Source organism: Prinia subflava, chromosome 2, assembly GCF_021018805.1.
Source record: "Prinia subflava isolate CZ2003 ecotype Zambia chromosome 2, Cam_Psub_1.2, whole genome shotgun sequence".
NCBI lineage: Eukaryota > Metazoa > Chordata > Aves > Passeriformes > Cisticolidae > Prinia > Prinia subflava.
In genome coordinates this window covers 63,828,544-63,848,557 of record NC_086248.1, presented here as the reverse complement: position 1 = coordinate 63,848,557, position 20,014 = coordinate 63,828,544, and the positions used below count along the sequence as shown (strand labels likewise).

Here is a 20,014-nt window from a genome sequence, read left to right as displayed (position 1 = left end):
TAATGTAAAAATAAGAAGAACAATTTTTCATTGTTTTTTTCTCCTAGGACATTCTAAACATAAAGCTATCTCAAATGATGCCAACAAGCACGTAACATCCTAAATCTAAGAGAGTAAAGAGGAAGAAAAGCTAAAAGGAAATCAGCTGAAAGTTCAATATTCCTTGTGATGGAAGTTGTTTTAGCTAGCACTTAAATAACAATGCTACAGACACTTAACAGTTACAATTTATTCTTTCTACTAAAGGCATGGATCTGAAGTGGGTTCAGTAACCCTTCAGGTATAGCTTCCTAAAAAACCACATTCATCTAGTTTAATGAAAAAACCCCAGTATTATTTTGAAACAAATTTTATCTTCTTTAAACCATTTCACTGGAATTGCTTTCACTACTTATGTGTATCATGCAATCAATCTACATATAACCACTTTTAATCTTTTTACACTCAGCACTGCACTATATAAACTAAACCCTAAAAATAGGCAACCTAGAAGCTTCCAAGTTGCTCAATTTTGCAGCACAAGCCCAGCTTTCAAACACATGCAGTGTAGCCTCTTGGTCAAATTCTCTTTTGTTTCATTTGAGTATTTGCTTTTTGAAATTCCTTATTAGAAAGGGCAGTTGAAGTATGGACCTTGGCCAAAACCATCAACAGATGTACAGTGAATTAATTCAGTAACAGTAAAAAAAGCAGGATACATGAGCAGAAGCTCTGATAGTAACTTGACAATTGAAACTAAAATAATGAAAAATAAGTTGATTTCTATTTTTTGATTTTATAGCTCCAAGGCCTTTCAGGAACATATGGTCTACTCCTAGCCTTTAATGGCCTTTTACTTCATTAAGGTTTCCAACTGGTAGAGAGTTCACATCTTGACATCTCTCTGAACCTGAAACAGAGCTATTGTCCATATGAAGTGGTTTCCCCCTATTTTGCAGCTCTTTAATGAAACATAAGATTATTTTAAGTCCATAATCTTCTCAGCAGGATTATCGACTAGTAGGTCTGACCCTAATATTGCTCATCTGAACAGTGATCTGCCAGATGCACTGAGAAAACAAAGGCTAAACACATACCTGTCTGGAGGGTCTTGTGGCAAGACATAATAGAGGCTTTATGACTAACTACTTAAATCCTGTTTTATTTGACAATGCTAACCAGATGTCTTCTGGAAAACAAATCAAGTGTTTCAATCACTGCTGCTTAAATAACATTCCTTGAATTTGGCCAACAAAGCTAAACAGAAGCTAGAGTCAGCCAAATCCAGCTCTTCTGAAGATGAGATAATAAATGAATCATCGCAGACATTGGAACAACGAGCCCTACATTACGTCCTAGCTTGAATCAACACAATTACCCTGGGGGGAGGGCACAAAGTACAGGCAATTGTGCAGAAGTTTCAGCAGTTAAACACTGAAAAGGGGTATGAAAGTCAGCTGTGGACTGCTCCCACTATTTACAGCAACGCCTTCCAACATATCCAACACCTTGTTATCTGCTGGAAAGGACAACCACTCTGGACAGTGACCAGCAGCATGTGACAAGACATTGCCCTGCATCTGCAACTTCAACAGTGCAGACAGTGTCCACAACACTCCTCAGGAGCTGGGTATCTCCTAACAACCTGGTATCATTTCAGTCTGGCTGTGTTTGACCTTTAACACTAATATAGTTATTCCATCCCTGCCCTTTATGCTTGTCATCTCCCATCTCACGAAAAAAATGACCATACACAACATTGGAAATTGCACTCTCCCGCTTTTTTTTTTTTTTATCAAAAGTGCTCTACATTGCTAACTGCAGGAACTGGAAGACAAATGCCCCTTGGAAATTCAACTATACGTGCCCTGCTCTGGTTCCCATCACTGCAACTGACATATATCCACATTTGAGGGAGAACTTAGAATAGTTCAAAAAAAAGTAGAAACTAAAAGTTCAGGTGCATGGTAAGAATTCTTTTTTCTCTTCCTTCACTTCATCATAGCTTGCAAGATTGTCAGAGGCCAATGCATTCCACAGTAAACTTCAGGCTTTCCTTTTAGAACACTGGACCTCCACCTATAGTGTCTTTTATCTATGTCTTAACTAGTTGTCTTCTGTTGCCTGCCCCCCTTTATTTCACTGTTAATGTTGCAAACCTGCCCAGAAGGTAAACAGGCACACTTACCACACATCCCAAGCAGCTGAGCAAAGCAACACTTAAAACAGTGCTGTGTCTCCTCCCCATCTTCATGCTTCATGCCTTACTGCTTGTCAATTTTAGAGTATAACACACTTCACAAAGTGAGGATTAGTCTCAATTTACTTTTACTGCCGAATATTTGTGCCACTGCTATGTACTACAGCTGTTCCATCTGTGCTCCCAGCAGAAAACCACTGTGCTTCAGAGACTTCCTCAGGTACCAGTTCCTCAAATAGGGCCATGCAACGAGCCAGATCTGTCAGTGCTCGTCAGGGATGGGAGCTGTTTTACACTGCTACCCCTTGACTCTGGTCAAACACCCACTGAGCCTCTTGGCCTTACGGACCAAGAACACAGTAGGAAACACGGCAGTATGTGGCACTGGGCCCTTCGGCACACACGACAGCCTGCCTTAAGAAACAATGCCACTCTGAACAACATCAAACTCACAGCTCTGCTGCTGCCCAGACCAGACTCTCAGTGCTAGTCCAGACACTCAGCAGACATTAGCAACATGAGACTAGCCAAGTCTGGTTGTTCTTCAGCCTTGGAGCTCAGCACACAGCAAGGGAATAGGATTTGAGGATCCTGGTCCCATGCAGAGCCTCAGCTCTTCCCTCCCATCTGTTGTCTTCATCTCCTGTTTTCATGACTTCCTAGGACACAACAGTGACACAAAGCACAGAGCCATGTCAAGACTCCTCAGTGGTGAATACTGTTTTGTTCTTACCTGAACATCTGTATTTTGGGAAACACCTTTCATGACGTGACCATGAAAACATTAGGAAGTGGCCACATAGGACAGGCCTTCAGGAATGGCCAGCCAGAGCAGCTGGGCCTTGAGGGTAAGAAAACATGCACCCTGCACAGCCCGTGTCACTCCATCTGCTTCAGCACGCACTCTGAGGCCCTGGCTCTTTCCCCAAAGAAAACGAGGACCTGCTTTATCCAATGCAAACAAAACACTAAGAAGAAATACTGTATCTATCACCACAACCCAAGAACTGCGTTACTTTCTAAACATTCAAATCAAATTGCAATGCTACCATGACTGTGAAGTGCAGCTGAAGTTACTCTTCTTCCTTAGCCATCATTTTAAGCCACTGAGACGCTTCATTTAAAATGAGGTAAAACAGCCTGGGTTAATGTATCAAGCCACTGGTTTTAGTCAATAACAACTTTAAATTTTAATACAGGTTACATAAAGCAACTTCAGTTCTCAAGAAGAGACAGACTATGTATCACAGACTTTCCAGGTGCTTCATTTTCTAATTCTGATTACTGGACAATACTGCTTTTTAAAACTTCAGAGGGCAGCAGAGCACCTGCATGCCTAAAGGATAAATAGCTTTACCTCAGTTATGAACACATTTGAAGATCTCACCATTTATACTTGAAAGTAGCTCATAAAGAAAAAGCACAGCATTCCCCCTTAATTTCAAAAGGATAAAAGCCTAGTTCATAGGTAAAACCCTAAAATACCGCCCCCTATGCAACATCTACTATCACATACTGCATCCATTTCCATAGTGTTGATAAGCAGGGGAGATGCCAACATATAATATACAAAGTAAAATAATCAACTGCACAAAAATTAATGAAGATCTTTTTCTCCTCCAAACACAACACTGCTTCCTGAAAAAGTATAGATCAGCATATGGTGTACTTATTTCTCTCAAGACATGTTAGATACTATTTATTTTAATATCTCTTAACTTTTTATTCTCAGACCAATTTAAGTAGAAACACTGGTTTTTGCTTAAATGGTACTTAAAAGTTTATTCTAAATAACAGATGGCTTCTTATTTATTTCACTAGGTTTTTTTTTTTATTAGACCCATACTGTAAAGAATTTGCTGTTAAAAATTGTAGCAGAACAAACAGTTTGCCCTTGCACTGACTGTCTTAAAAGCTAGCCAGGATTCCATCTGGTTACAATTAGATGGGCGAAAATACCTTAACAGAAATACTTTGCTTGAATCATTTTGAAAGATTTTATAAATTTGATACTTAGACAGGTGGCTTAAATGTGGTCTACATGTGGTACTATTTGTTACCTAAGTTTTATTCTTCCTTTTCCATTCACAGGGGAGCCAGGTGTGTAGAAACAATAGTCTTCAATCAAGCTGCTGTAGCTTCTATGTACCAACAACATCAGCTCTCATAATGTGAACAAGAATAAGACTGGAAAACTTTCAAATATATCTTTTGATGGTCTGAACAACAGCTGCTAACTTAGTCCTTAAGGCCTTACTATCAGGTTCAAGGGGACCACCAGAGGTTCTTTCATCCTTCCCAACCTCCTCTAAAGATAGGACTAAATATACAAAAATGATTTTTGAGCAGTGATTGTCTGACCTATTCTGAAAAACATTAAATTATTTCCTAGCCCCAAAAACTTATGGGGGGCATTTAAATATCTTTGCCCTCATATTTCTCCACTGCTGTATAAGTCTGCTGCTTCATTTCTGACTTAGCATAAAACAAAAATTGTATTTGCTTTAGTTCTATTTCCTTCCAGTTTCCCTTCGTTGTAGCCATTTTTTGGAGACCAAAGTGCTTCATCCCACTTTCTGCACAGAATACAGTGCATTTTGTCATCCAGTGTCATTCTTTCCCCACAACCCATACAGCACGTCAGGTCACATACAGCTGCCCTACTGCTCCATGGTTTACCTCAGCCAAGGAATCTGAAACACCAAAAAGATGGCAAACTGCAAGGTTTATCACGAGGCCAAGACATGCAGAACTGAAGTCCCCATGCTAGCCCAATGGTGCTTCTCATAAGCCTACCTCAAGCTCTTCTGTGTTAGGGTCACATAATTCCTTTCTACCTATTAAGAAGCTTTAGAAAACTTTGTCTTTTCTAAAGAAACTGAAGGTAGAAAAGCAGTTCAGCAGTTGTCAAAATTATATTACAATTCTGACAGTGTTTTCACACCTAATGAAACTCTGCTCTGGATACAGAACTTTTAACTCAAATCTCTAATGATCAGAAGCACCACTGCCTCCCTGATTTCACACTGTGGTTGAAGCAGTAGCACAGTAAAACTGGTAATACTTTAGTCAGTGCCTCTCTTACTGCTACTCATGCTGCAGCTTCTCAGGACAGTTCCAGGCAACAGCAAGGAGATATTTCAAAACTGCACTTAGGGGAGAAAAAAAAAAAAAAGGTGGCCTAAGGAAAGAGCTTGAGGTTAACCAAGTAAGTAAATAAATAGATAACAGAGTTGTGTTCACTAAATCAGCAGTATGAGGTCTGGCAAAGGTATCATCACAGTTTCTCCTCTCAATTACTACCCCGAAAGCATGAAACTGAAACTCACTTCACTACCAAGCAGTCCTACATCATGTACACAAGCCAGTTGATTTAACACAAATTACTAACTACCAAACCGTAGTAGTAATGAATAGCTTCTTTTTTATAATGAGCTGCACCTCCACAGAAAAATCCCACCAGACCAAAACAACTTCAGGTGTGTAAGAGGGGGAAGCAGCATGTATTACTTGGTTTCACGGAAATAATTAGATATAAATTTGCTTAAATAGAACAGGAAACTGCAGTAGATACATTTCTGATGAAACTCAAGAAAATCAGTGCATTTCAGTCTGTGAAGGTGGTTTTTTTTTAATAACAGTCCAAAACAAAAAACAGGAAAAGATATTAGAATGAGTGGTTAATGTTCACAAAAAGCTAATAAAAATCAATATTCTTTTTAATCTAAAGCAGGCAAATATTTTTATTTTTCAAAGGACTGGTAAGTGCACCTGCAAGAGAACAATAAATGAAGGGTTTCAAGGGTAAGGAACTGCACAAATGTATTAATCTAGTAGTAAGTATAGAGGGCACACAGGCTATCTGCTGAGCCATGCAGGAGACAATAACACTAGCTGTCAAGACTTCCCTATTAAACGATAACAAAAAGCACCTAGTAAGAGACAGTGAAAATCAATTAACTGGGGAAATGGCAAGAGAACTAAAATATAGTGGTCAAACACTTCTCTAATCAGACATACAAAATCAAGCTTTCTTCAAGTCTAAAAAGCAGAAATGTCATGTTAATCAAATAAAAAATACAATAATCTTTTAAATCAGGTTAACTTCACAAGGTATCAAGTACCTGCAGTTCCTGCTGAAACAAAAAGGGACTTGAACAAGTTGGCTCTTTGCAGGGTAACCCCCTTTGTTAAACAGCCAGTGTAAAGAAAAATCTGGGTTAACCGTTTCCAGAACACGAACATTATACTGTTATTTTAAACTTCATGTCTGGCCCAGGGACAGACATTCTGCAGGCCTCCTTGCTGGCTGCATGTCTTTGTTCTCATAGCTGCACTGACACAACATAATGCCTCCCACAACAGACTGCAGAGGTACAGCCCCAGTGAAGGTACAACGGGTAAAAACTGAGCCTTAAAAATATGCTGAACACTTCTGCAATATAAAGTACTTTCATTACTGGAAAAGTCCTTGTGAGTGCTCTGTTCCCCATTTCCCTTTTCTGCCCCAAGCACCTTTTTCAGCTTCTCACAAGCAGCCACAACCCTGGAAATGACACTGTACAACAACAGAAGAAATCACCAAATGAAACACCTCTGATGCGTTTTTTACTCCACAAATGGACTAACTCAGGACTTACTGAAATTGAAGGTACCTTGGAAACATTCTAAAGGCTAAACAGAAATGGCCAAGAGACACTTTTGTATTTCAGAGTGCTCCGTCAGATAACACATTTACTTGTCTCTTCATAGCAAAGTAATTTTCCCCTGTACCTTCAACGGAGTGGGAAAATCACATTAATGTTCGACATGTGGTACAGAAAAACAAGTAAACTTCTTCCAAAGCTCTCAGGGTTGTAGTTTCCCTGAGATTCTCCTTGGGGTTGGTGTTCCCCAAGGTAATAAGGGTTCCCCCAAGGTTGCTGTTCCCTGGGAGTTTCCCCTGGGTTGCTGTTCCCAGGGGTAATAAGGTTTTCAGTCTTCTCTTTGCCCTAAGTGTTACACACCAGAGGTAGAGACGACAAACTGAGTCCGCCGATGCACATTTCCAAGGTTGTTTATTCTTCATTATCTCAGTCCTTTTTCAACTCTGCCAGGCACTTCCCTGGCAGGGTACCTTATCTTAGTTCTTTCTCAGCTCTGCAAGGCATCTCCGCAGAGCAGGACACGCGGCGGACTGGGCAGATCAGAGAGCCCCGCACCTCATGTACAGTACCCCTGACCCAACCACTGTCCGAGACGTATTTTTTATTTACAAAATTTTACCAATACCTATTACCTATACTAACATGTCAGTTCTACTCTAAACCAATCTCTAAAACCCAACTCAGCACAAGATGGGGGACGAGAACAAGAACAAGGAAGACAGGGGCCACTCCCCAATTCCTCCATCTTGTCTCTTCAGCCCCATATGCTAAGAATCCTAATTTCTATATTTATATTCTACAATAAACCATCCACTACTTATTTCAAATTCTTAGGATTTGTGATTCTTCCTGCATGTGAGTGTTCACTCCCATGGACAGGAATCAGAGTCAGTGTCCTCCTGGGACCTGTGTGGGTCTAACTGACCCCCCTGTACAGATCCCAGACCCCCATGTCCGGTCTCCAAACCCTCCTGGGTGGCCAGAGGGATGTTCTAGACTCCGACACAAAGCCTGCAATTTGGGTATGTTTGCAAAGACTGGCAAAAAGTACTGTCGTTTTAGGACGTGTCTCTGTCAGTCGCAGTCTTACCTCTCAGCACTGATTTGAGGTTCAGCTTGGCTTGTCTGTGCAGGTCCTCCACACAAGGTGGTCTTGAGGAGGGTAGGAAGACATTTTCCTGCTGGTGCCATGGAGCAGTGTAGTGCACAGTCCATCTACTCTCCTCATCTAGGTTGGAAACAGCTGCAGAGAGACACAATAATAAGAAAATTAGATGTCAAGGCAGACAGCTCTATCACGAAATCCCATGTGTAAGTTTGCCACACCTCATCTAAAAATGAAAGAAGCATTATTTGCCACTGCAGACCCATCAAAATACTCCTTAGAACCCAAATTCCATGACAGTTAAAAAATCCTTTCATTTCTGCTCTAACATTATGTTCTATAGGAAACACATTTTGCTCTTCCCATTTTTATGCTTGTTGCTTTATTTACTCTAAACTTGCAACTCTTTTCTCCCCCTCCTTTTAGCTCCCACTCTTCCCACAGTAATCAGTTTTCCATTGCCTGATCATGGCAGGTGCTGTGCAGTGCAGAATAGCTTGGCTCAAAGGTGCCCCTGGGAATATGACAGCCTTCATGAGACATGACAACAGGTTCATTTGTATTGGGAAACAACCTTGTCCGACCTCCTGCCTCCTCACACCAGAAGCAAGATTCCAATGAAGCAAGTAAATTAGCTACTTCCCTTTGTCCTGAGTGGAAAGCAGATATAAACAAAAGCAACTCCATGGACAAATACTGCTCAGAGCACAACAGCACTGAAGAGGGCTATCTCTGGCCACTTCTTTGCAGTCAATACAAATGTGAAAATAAAACACAGACCTTGTTCAAGTTCAAAGTTTCCTACAGACAGTCTAGCAATGAAACAGCCAAAGCACATATTACCAAGACTTGTTTATCATTTATGCTTCCCAAGAGACAGCCACTGCCTTTTGTTTCAAGTTTATCACCAATAAAAACTTCTACAGTTGAACAGTCTTATTCCTCCACCCTGCTGTAAACAGCAAAAGGACAGTTTGGGGTCATATTTTATGATCCCCCAGGCACCCTCTGGCCTTCAGCCAGCATTCTGCACATCCTTGCTTTTTAGCTCTCCAAAGCATTAAAAGCCACTACAGATGTGCTGCCTTCCAAGCACCTGCCCTGCTGCCACAGCTCCATGGCCCCCAGCCTCACTGTCAGCTTCAGTCACCTTCCCTTTGCTGCACTGCCTGTGGCATCACTTTGTGGTTTGCCTGATGCCCTTGCGGTAGCAAAGGAGGTATGTAAAACTGAGAACCAAAAAGGATGCAACAGTCTCTTGTCATCTGAAAAATTACCCTTTCCTTAGCACTACTGTGCTGGGATCTGCTGGGATCATTTCAGATGGAAACAACTGGTACTCGTAAGGAAAATAAGCTATGCCTCTCGCTTCAAAACACAGCTACAGCCAAATGCTCAAAGACTGTTCCTTCCTAACAGGACTTGAGGTAGAGGGGGAGGTTCTTATCTGCCTCCCCTCATGTATTTTAGATTAGTTTCAGACCTTGCAAAAAGTTTTTAAAGACTTTCAGTGGCGTTCTCATGTCTGTATCTTGGTCCTGCATCTCATCCCCTCTCCCAAGACATACTGGTTACAACAAGGCTGATACCTGTTCAACTTGTGCCCAACACTTCCTGTTCTTGCTAACCAGCGGTCAAACCTAAACCACAAAAAACGGAGAAGTCATCACCTACCTGGTTACTTCATCAATCACCCCCACCTAAGAGAAAATGTGACACCTAAAGGCAATGAAAGGCACCCACGCCATTCCCTGGCTGAACCAGCGGATGGGGAGTGGGTAAAGCTGGAGGAAGAAGAGGAGGAGGGACACACCCGCCGCCAAGCCCACTGTCTGGCTGCAGTCCTGCCACACCAAAATTAAGGTTTACTGCTCATCAGAGTAATAATGGTCATCAAAACTAGTCAAGAGAAGTGGTGTGCCCATTTGCCAACTACTCTCTCTAGTGTGATTTGTCTGTCCTCCCTGACTTAAAAGAAGATCAAACTTTATGTAGATACCTCAGCAATACAAGCCTATAGCTGCATAAGCAGAGACAGACGTCTGACAAACCATCAGGACACCATGACACACCGGCACACCCTGCCTTATCACCGAGTTGCCCATTTCACATCAAGAACTTTGGCTCCTTCAAAATCACCGTGACAGCGCACTTCCAAAGCCACAGTGTCCCAAAGCAGAGGTCCTAAAGCCCCTCACAAGGCTGCCTCCACACACTCCACAATGATAAACGATTAAAAGAGTGAGATAAGCTTAAAAAGAGGCTGCAGGAAGCAGAAGTGAAGCCGAAGGGACCTGCACTTTCCTTCAGAACTGGGCTGTCTCCTGAGAGGACAGTGACCACACAAAGCTATACTTACTCTTTCTCTTGAAAAGTTTCATGAGAGATTTAAGCTTTGTGTTGATGAAAACCACCATTTTCAAGGTGCTGAACTGCGGTCCTGGAATTGAAATCCCATAGAAAGGAGGAGCTCCAGAAAGGTGAGTGCCAGACTGAACCTGTTCACGCTGCACACCAAATTTCTCTTCTCCACGTTTCTCCCCTCTGCGGTTTTTTTTCTGAAACCACTTTAAATATGTCTAGCTCTTTCTGATAGACGAAATAATTTACAATTCTTTAGGCTGAATTTTTTCTCCCCGTATGTAACGCTGTGGGTTGAAAACAGCCACTTCCAACAAGCAAAACAGGAGAAAAGAGCGCCCCAGCTGTTATTCTCGTTTGCGCAGGACGAAAAAGGCTTTCGTGCTGTCCACAGCAGTTACTCCGCTCTTGTTCTCCTCCTTTCCTCCGCTCTGCAAGTTTGGCTGCTCCAGAAAGTCCCGAGCCGGCAGGTGCTTGCTGTCCTCCCCATGTCTGCAGCCGGCTGTGCGGCGGAGCAGCAGGAGATCCCGGCACCTTCCCTGCCCCCGCCCCCTCCCGCCGCACCTCCCCGGTGCCGCCGCCGCCGCCGTGGGGGGCGGGCAGCCCCGGCCTCCTTCCAGTTGCAAATGAGTCTTGCATTTTCGTGCTAATCAGGATGCTCCGCTTTCCCACCGCTCCCATCCTTCCCCCATTTCCCCCCACCACCCCTTTTTTGTCTTTTCACCCTCTTGCTCCCACTTTATTAAGGATCCAGAGCTGCACCTTAGCTGGCTGCAAGACGCAGTCTCGGCTCTGCACTGCCTCCCCTTCCAGTCCCACTGCTCCCCCCGTAGTCACTGCCACTGCCTGAGACATCAGCACTCTAATTTTACATATTTTATTCAGTTACGCTCCTAATTTATTCTTATTAGTGTCATCTCAGACCAGATACATGGAAAACAAAATCGAGTTATTTCTTGCTAATAGAGATTCTGTTATTCATCAAACGCAACTTGTGCACGGAGATGAAATGGCCCAGCTTTTTGAGATGCACATGATATCCTCATGTCTTAAAAAAAAATTATCTGTCCAGAGGTCCATCCTTCCTAGGAATAAACTGCAATTTTGCAGAAGTTAAAGAGAAAATTCTAAGCACCAAATGAATGTGCTCAGCAGGGCATGCCCTTCGCACAATGTTCAGGCTCAAGAAGCAAGCCCTCCCTCAACAAAGCAAGCTTAGGAAACCCCCTCGGGTTAACAATGAAAAGGATTTTTTTCCTCAGGAAAAAGAAAAATGCCAGCAGCAGGGGGCTCAGGCTGACCCCAAAGCTGCAGCAGGATCCAGCCTCTGGAGCACAGCACGTAAAAAAAGCAGATGCTCCAAAGGAACCTCTAAGTTTCACCGAACAGTTGAGACTCAGCACTGTGAAGAACAGACTGTAAACTAAATCTGTTCATCGTTGTCTGAACACAGTATCATCAACATTTTATCAGTATTTTCCAAATCCAGAGACTTTGCAATTGCAACGTGGGCCTGACATCAAAACTACCATGAGCAGCAGGTCTCTCCATCAGCTGCTGGTCCAAGAGGCATTTTGACTGGCTCAGCTGTGCCAAAGGGACAGAAGACCATGGTGCCATGGCAGCAATGGCAAGGAAGGCACCTCTGCTTTTTGCATTGCTTGCTATCAAGTACCTTACACAAAAAAAATGACTCTGGCATCAAACTCTGATAACAAGGTAACTATTTAGTGCTGGTTTTGAGTTAAATACACAGTAATACCCCTGTGAGATATTTGCCATTACCTATACATCCACAAACCATAAAATGCATGATTGCTGGACACACACTGGAAGTGAGTTTAGACTGATTCCATTTCTAACTCCAGTGACATTGCCATCTGAAAGCAAACCAAGGAGATGGTTACTTCTTTTCTAGTGTGGTGTCTATCTTTTTTAGGAAGTGCCTGGTCCTACATGTGTCTTTTTCTTAGCATGTAGGAAGGGGAGCACAGGGAGAGAGTTTCAAGCTATAAAATTATGGAGTCTGGGCTGCTGGAAGTGAGATAGCCTCTTCCAAAGGTCTTTATGAATCTCAAAAGAACCTTGCAAGCTCTGGGAAGCAAGACTTCTGTTACCTTTTCATGGTCAAGCCACTGTGAATCAACATGATCCTGGGTACTTTGGGCGGCTTGGAATCCTTTTCATTTCACCTCGGGCTACAATGGGAGCCAAGTGCAGTGGGCTTTTTGTTATTGGATCCTCAACCTACCCTGGAGCATTTCTCCTGCCTAAGAACAAGCACTTGACCACTGTCCTATACCCTTCATCTCAGCACCGAGGCAGACATTCAAACCCAGCAACAAACAATACCTAAATTGATGTCTGCCTTTCATCCCCCCCCCGACCTTGCTTCCACCTACCCCCAGGTCATGCTGTTAAAGAGGTCAAACATCAAAAATGGCTCCTAAGAGGGACTACCCCAAAGGAAACACCGTCTGGCTTCTCCTATCTGCACCTCTGAGTGTCTGCACTAGTCCAACAACAAACAAAACCTCTTCCCCACCTGAGACAAACCCACTGAATTCCAAAAAATTCATCATGTTGTCTCAACCCAGCTTTTTGTAAACGCTTTTCCTGTCTCTTGAAACTAATCTAACAGCAATTCTCTGAGAACTTAAAAGCATGAAATGTCTGCGCTCCTCTGCATTTAGCCTCCCTATACTGAGACCAGAAGGAAAAGATGGGGCAGTTTGAGAAAATTTATGTTGTAGCCACTACACAAACAGATAAAGGACTTCAGCCTCAAACACTGCCAATTCAGCAGACAAAGCCACAAATACCCCCACCAAACAACAAGAACAAAAAACACCCTGCCTAAAATTAACTTGATAGAATAAAATTTAAAAGCTTGTTAAAGCTAGATAAACCCAGCATGAACAGTAGGTGTGCACACTGTGGTATCAGTTCTTTACATGCAAATGACTCAGAGACAAGTAGCAGACTGGGCAGACCTTGCTCTGTGACACACTTGCTACTCCACCTTAGACAAGTTAATATTAACCTACCACCTGAGTTACCACATCCTTAGAAGCAGGGATCACACTTGCTGCCATTCAAGGATCACAGAAATAGAGAGGAATCAGAAATATCACAAGGAATACAGAAAACATGGAGAAGACGTTCAGTAAATGCTAATTTTCACTTCAATGCTGGATGGAATTGGTTGCAAAGTTTGGCTCAAAAGAATCTTCTTCCTAAAATGTCAGGGACTGGGGCAAAGAAACAGAGGTGCAAGTTGCAGTGTCAAACAGCATCCTCAAAACCACAACTGTGTAATGAAATCATTAGCAAAACCCTTTTTTTAGTTCAACTATAATAGTTTTTAATCCCTGAGTGGTTAAACTGATTCCAATTTTGTAGTGGAGGCCACATATAAGTAGAAGACAAGTAAAGAAGAGTGGCTGCTCGCATATGGCATGCCTGAAATGCTGTAGCCATTCCTTCACTCCCCTCCCTGCTCTATCCCCTCTTTAGAGGGGCTTTCCAGCTGACCTGCTCCACGACAGCCATCTGGGACAGCCACCCCTCCACATTCACAGCAGCATAAAACATCGGCGCCTGTGAAACAATCTGGAAATATTCAGCTTCCATGGAAATATTTCCAGCCAGCCCCTGGGGGAGAAGGGCTCTTGTGTCTAGCCCCCATTCACAACTCAGGGCCCTGAACCTTAGCACCAATGCACAAAATCCACGCAAAAAGCTGAAGCTTTATAAAAAGGCAAATGTTGAAAAGTGACATTCTTGGGTCATTCCTAAACACAGCCAGAGCAGCTGCCCGGCAGCAGCCCCAGGGGCAGCTGTCCACAGGGACACTGGAAGCAGTGAGAATCAGCGTCCTCTTCCTAATCACCAGCCCATGTATATATGCAGTACAAAATCCAGGAAATATTTAAGTTAAAAAAAACCCCAACAAATAAAACAGAAAAATGGCTAAAGCAGTGCTTTCCCACAGTGCAGCTCCCACAAATGAAAACAAATGTTATTACTTCATTTTCATGAAGGAGAGGTAAGCCCAGCACACCATTTATCAAGTTCATTAAGGGAACGATGCATCAAACTACTAAAATGTACCATCATCTCAAAACTTAAACTTCAAGCTGCAGGCCTTAGCAACTTTATCTGGACAATGGAAAAGATCCTCCATTAAACAACTGCGTAGCATTTATGACATTTTAAGAGGAATGAAAAACTGCCCAACTGAGCTGGGAACTAACTGCATTGTGAGAGCTCTTCCAGTGAATCTCTGTTCAATGCACAAAAGGGAAAGTGGAAATGCTGGCAAGCAGATGTACTCAAAACAATTAAATCGATGCCTTTGCTTTTACTGACACGTCACTGAGTTGCTCTAAATAAGTCTGCACTGTGCCATCCTACAGCAGCTCACAGGGAAGAAGCTGTAGAAGGGCAGTTGTTTCCAGCACGTCTGCAGGAATGTGTCTGTGTAGGACATGCTCGGGATTGCTCCCTGCCACCCCCACCCACCCACTCTGAGCAGCTGTGGTGTCCAGAGGGGTGCAGCTCTGGAAGTGACCCCCACACATCCCTGCCCAGGCTGCACAGAGCACCCAGGCATCTGCAGGGCAAGACTGAAACTGAGGAGGGCCATTAAACCTCTTCCTGCTGGTCACAAGGCTTCTGCCTGCCTCAGAGCAAGACCACCCAGCTTTGAAAACTCCACTTTTACTTGTAGGTGAGACTTCCATCATGAAGAAACATCAGGAAGGCCAAACACCTCAAGTATTTTCAAAACTCACGCCCAAGCTCTGTGCCTGTTCTGGCCACCTTTACCCATGCTGTCAACCATTTGCTGGTGCCTAAAGGGACTCCTTGCAGAGCACAGGAGTCAATGATTTATGGTCAGAACGGGTTTCTCCCTCCCTGAGATCCCATCCCGGCTGGCCCTCTCCCGGCATCTTTGAGGAGAACAAAAGTGCTCCCTCCACAAAGGCCGTCCCAGGCGGCACCGCATTCAGCTGCCCTCCAGTCTGCAGCTCCCCCGCTCACAATGGCCTCTTTCAAGGCAACCCCAGCCCTGCTGACGGGCGATACTGCCCTGGCTACTGAGAAATTACAATTCATTAAACCTGCGATCAGGAGGAAGAGGAGGAGGAGGATGCACAGGGGAGAGGGAACAAAGAAGAAAATGCATTTTATCCTAAAGACACCACAAGCCAAGAAGGACCCACGCCCCAGTGCAGGGGCAGGGGAGTCAGCGCTGAGCCTGTGCAGGCTATTACAGGGCAGGTATGCTTGGAAAGAGGGTACCCGGCTGTGCCCTCCTTTATCCAAGATCATAAAGGATTATGGCTGCAGGCTCTGGGAAAGGGGCTGCCCGGCGGGGGCAGAGCGAAGAGGGAGCAAGATGAGAAGGAGAAGCAACACAACCTAAGCCAGAGAGGACAGAAAAGCAGCAGACTGATTGATCTGATGATCCTATTTAGGTCACAGCACAATAAAGCTAATTCATTCCTTTAACAATTCAAAACATCTTTCCACAGGATCCTCTATCATGCAAACACATCGGCAGAGAGAAAAGGCAGCATTTGGGCAGGGCAGACAAAGCAGCAGTTTCTTTTGGTTAGAGCATCTCCCCACACAGTAATGGCAGTCAAGAGAACAGAAAACGTTTTGTGAATGTGTAATTTTGTTTTATTTTGAATTACAGGGCACAATCCTTTTTCCTCTGGCCATTTCTGAACCCCAGTTAAGGCAACTCCAGCTCCCAGATAAGCTCATTCCCTAGGGAATAATACCCTTTTAGGATGTCACCAGGAAATATTCTCAATTTAAATTCCAAATCCACCTGAATGCTTCTGTGCTATGGCTTATCCTAAAGAACTGTTTAAACCTGGCTGGGCCAAGTAAATTGGTCTACAAAATCTTGACTATTACTTCCCCTAATAATACACAAAAGAGACAATCCTTCTCTTCTGAATTAAAGATGGAAAAAATACCAAAGCAGACAGGTTTGCAAGTCTTCTCATTAGAATCATCCTGTAGGATGAGGAGCAAAACCAACAAAACCAGACTGCAAAAATTCCCTTTCTAAACTTCTGTTCCAAACAATCTCCCTGTAATTCCATCTTTGACAGCTGTGCCCTTGGGCATCCACACTAACATCCAACAGACATCTTCAACTAATCTCAGTCTGCATTCTCCTTATGGCTGTCCTGAAGGGGACATGCTCCCCACTCATTTCGCTTATTTAAAGGTCATAGAATTTTTGTAGCCTATCTTGGCCCCCCTCCCCAACACTGCTCTCTGGCCTACTGTTATTTATATAAGGATTATCCTCTATAAGGGGTTACAAATTCTTCGGGTTTTTTGTCTTTCTGCTGACTCGCAATAAATTCTGGGTGGGTCTCATTTAAGCTTGGAGGCACACTCTCTTAAAATTAGGCAAGTACATTCTTTAGTTTCCTAAGAACTTTTACAGCCTATAAATGAAAAAGTTAAGCTCCCTGGAAAATACCAACCTGCACAGAATCATACAACTGCTCATGTCAAAATCAAGTACCCACTTACTGTCTTCCACAGCAACTTGAAAAAAAGTTTTGTTTATTAGAAACTTTCAAAAGCTTTACCTGAAAAATGTTATCTGCACAATACAATACTAAAATGATGAGCAAAAGCACAGGCTCACAAATAATAAATGGACGTTTGCTATTGCTCCTAAAGCCCTAAGATTTTTGACAAAATCCAAAAACCTTGGTGTGTTCCAATTAAGGACACAATCTGCCCTAAAATAAAAGTCTCCAAACTAAAGTAAGGCCTCAAATTCCTGTAACAGCGACCTAATAATTACATTACTGCAGGATTCAGCAACCTATAGAGAAAAAACTGCACCAACATATGTACCACAGGATCTCCAGAGAATGTCTTTGGCTGGCCATGGGCATATGGATCTCAGACATGATCAAACACCAACAGATTTTGAAAACTATTTATAAGATTGTATTTGTGTGGTCAGCATCTTCTTATCGGAAGTCCTCAATAAAACCAAATAGAAGGACTAATACTGTTAATTGGTTGAACTTTCCAAATTTATAATGCAAATACCAAGCAACAATTTTATTAGCACTGGTTTGATTAAAAGTTTCAGAGATCTGTTATTGATCATACACAATCTAGAGACCCAGACCTCACAACATGCCATGGTGGATCAGCACTAACTACTGAATAAGAGCTCTGTTTCTCTGGGTAGCCAGCAAAATGGCTAACAGTTTAAGTGATGCTAAAGTGATAAAGATGCCTTGCCACCAAGAATCTCCAGAAAGCACTACTGGGCACATTGTCTATTGTGCATTTTAGTATTGTGGCAATGGTTTCTATAAATGAGTATGTGTAGGCAATAGGCAAACAACAGGAATCATAATCTTCTTCATCAAAATGCAGATTTAAATATAAAATATTTAAAAATGCAGATTCTCCCCCTTCCTGCTTTCAGTCTTCAATTTCTGCTTCCATTTCCTGCCAGACAGAAGAAAGAGTAGATCCCTTGCATTTCCTTCAGGATGCCCACTGCAGAGAGCTACATTTTTTCTTGGTTTAGAAGAACTAGTTATTCTTTTCTGTGTCAATCCTTGTGTGCTTCATAAAACCAACCAAACAGAAAAGCTGTAACTTAGAAAGGGGTTTAACATACACTATTTTAAATGAAAGATACCATTTTTAATTGCAAAAGTGACTCTTTTGGTATCTTTGGTTTCCCATTAAACACAAAACATAAACTGCAGAAAAATTTGCATTTTGTTAGGAGAGCTGAAGTAGAAGAACTGTAAATATAAAACTTGAGACAGTTGAGGCTGGTTTTAAAATTATTTCTCTGAGTACTTTCCTTATTTCTATCTGAAAACCTTTGAAAGTGGGCAGCTATAGCACCACCACTGCCACTCCAGGTCTGAACAGACCACAGGCAGTGTAATCTGACATCATGTCTTCAGAGTAACTTGCTCCCAGTGGTGAAATCTCACTTAAAGACAACTGAAATGCAAGCATGCGTCCACAATTCAGATCAGTACTTCAACTAAAACTACCAATTTATTTTTGGAGGAGCTTCTGAATGTATCATCCCACTAACAGAAGGGACGCTGCACATCAGATTTCCAACACTTAACTGGAGACAACACACAAATAAATAGAGAGACAACTACACAGACCCTAAAAATAATTTTCTGTGTAGAAATACCATGGGTTTTCCCCCCACAGAAAATAAGCTGAGTAAGTTTCATTCCTGAAACTTTCCAGTAGCTGTTAAGACAACAGTAAGAACACGGCAAAGAAATATCAGTAGTTAACTACTACTAAGCAAACAACCCTGCCACCCCAAGACAATTGATAAAACTACTGTGTATCCCAGCAGCTGTATTTTAACACGCTGCACAACATTCCAAATTCAACCTTGGTGTACAGATTGGTTCAGAAGACTGTTAATTACTGACATATGTACTATTATGGAATTGAAAGAGGAGAGTATTTTTCATTATTAGTTAGTCAGAAAAGAGAAGAAGCATGGTATTACAAGTCTGGAAGAATCAGGTGTGAAATTTTACACCAGCTCCAGGGCAGGGCTGACCCCTGGAGCAAAAGATTCCAGTTAATTCCATTTAAAGGAGGTAGGACATCATGGCCAATGTGAATAAACCTTCAGAAAATCAGTCAATAAAACCACAGCAGTATCTTCCCAAAATTGGTATGCAATGTGCATGAAAAGGCTCTTCCTTTTTCCCGATGGATAATGACACAAGTACTCTTGACTCTGGCACCCATTTAGGATGCTTTGATGCAGCATTAAAAACTTCAATCCCAATCCACCTCAGTTAGACACAGGCATGATCTAACAGGATTCCTGCTTTGCCATCATGCAAGGAATTGTCTAAGCTGATGCACATCAAAACTCAATTTACATCTTTGTTTTTCAGCCATAGCTGCTTCAAAGAACATACCTGACACATCCACAACATCTAATGTTCTGTACAGAACACACACCTGGCTCCAGGAACAAATAAATTAAAACACTGCCTTCTTAAAAGGCTTTGCAAATGTTGCTTTTTAAATCAGGGTAATTAACATCTTTCTTCTCTTTGGATTAATTAAACCTATCAGGAACAGGTTAGCATCACCCAGGAAGAAACCTGCTCACCTTCAGCTACTACACATAAAGCACTGTCTTTTCCTTTGATGTTATTAATTATTTACCCTAACATTGCCATCAGCATCTGCTTGGGGACCTGCTTGCTCCCCCAAACAACAGCTCACCGTTCCTGGTCTAGCCATAGCATTGTGGCAAATGTCTGACAAACAAAAGGAGGGCCAGGCTGGTTAGAAGACACTGAGAACAGCTATGAGGGATCATTCAGTCAGGAGGTGTGACAAACCTGCTTTGGAGATGCTACCCGGCTCACAGTTTAATTAGCCCTTCCAGGAACACACCATAAAACAGCACAAAAAAGGTTTTATAAAGGTTTAATTTCTGTTGATGCCTTTGGGCAACGACAAATGTGCTCTGCAACGCTTGTGTGGGGAATGTCACTGTTCTTAAATTCCTTGTCAAAACACATAAAGGACAAAGAACAAACAACAGCACTAAACCAGAGGAGGAAAAGTTGCCCCATAGTCATTGTGGTTCAAATCCAGTCAGACAGGGGATGAGACCTTTGGGATGAGCAGCACGTGGCCACT

General features: G+C 42.6%; 1 protein-coding gene across 6 annotated transcripts in view; it reads right to left on the bottom strand.

Moving 5' to 3' along the window:
- The window catches only part of NHSL1 (NHS like 1), a 175,577-nt gene that overhangs the window by 42,682 nt on the left and 112,881 nt on the right, over positions 1-20,014 (bottom strand). For all 6 annotated transcript variants that reach the window (XM_063390268.1, XM_063390269.1, XM_063390270.1 and 3 more), the window contains exon 2: positions 7,916-8,068. In XM_063390268.1, the coding sequence (XP_063246338.1) occupies positions 7,916-8,068 (153 nt within the window). The remainder of the gene's footprint in view (positions 1-7,915; positions 8,069-20,014) is intronic.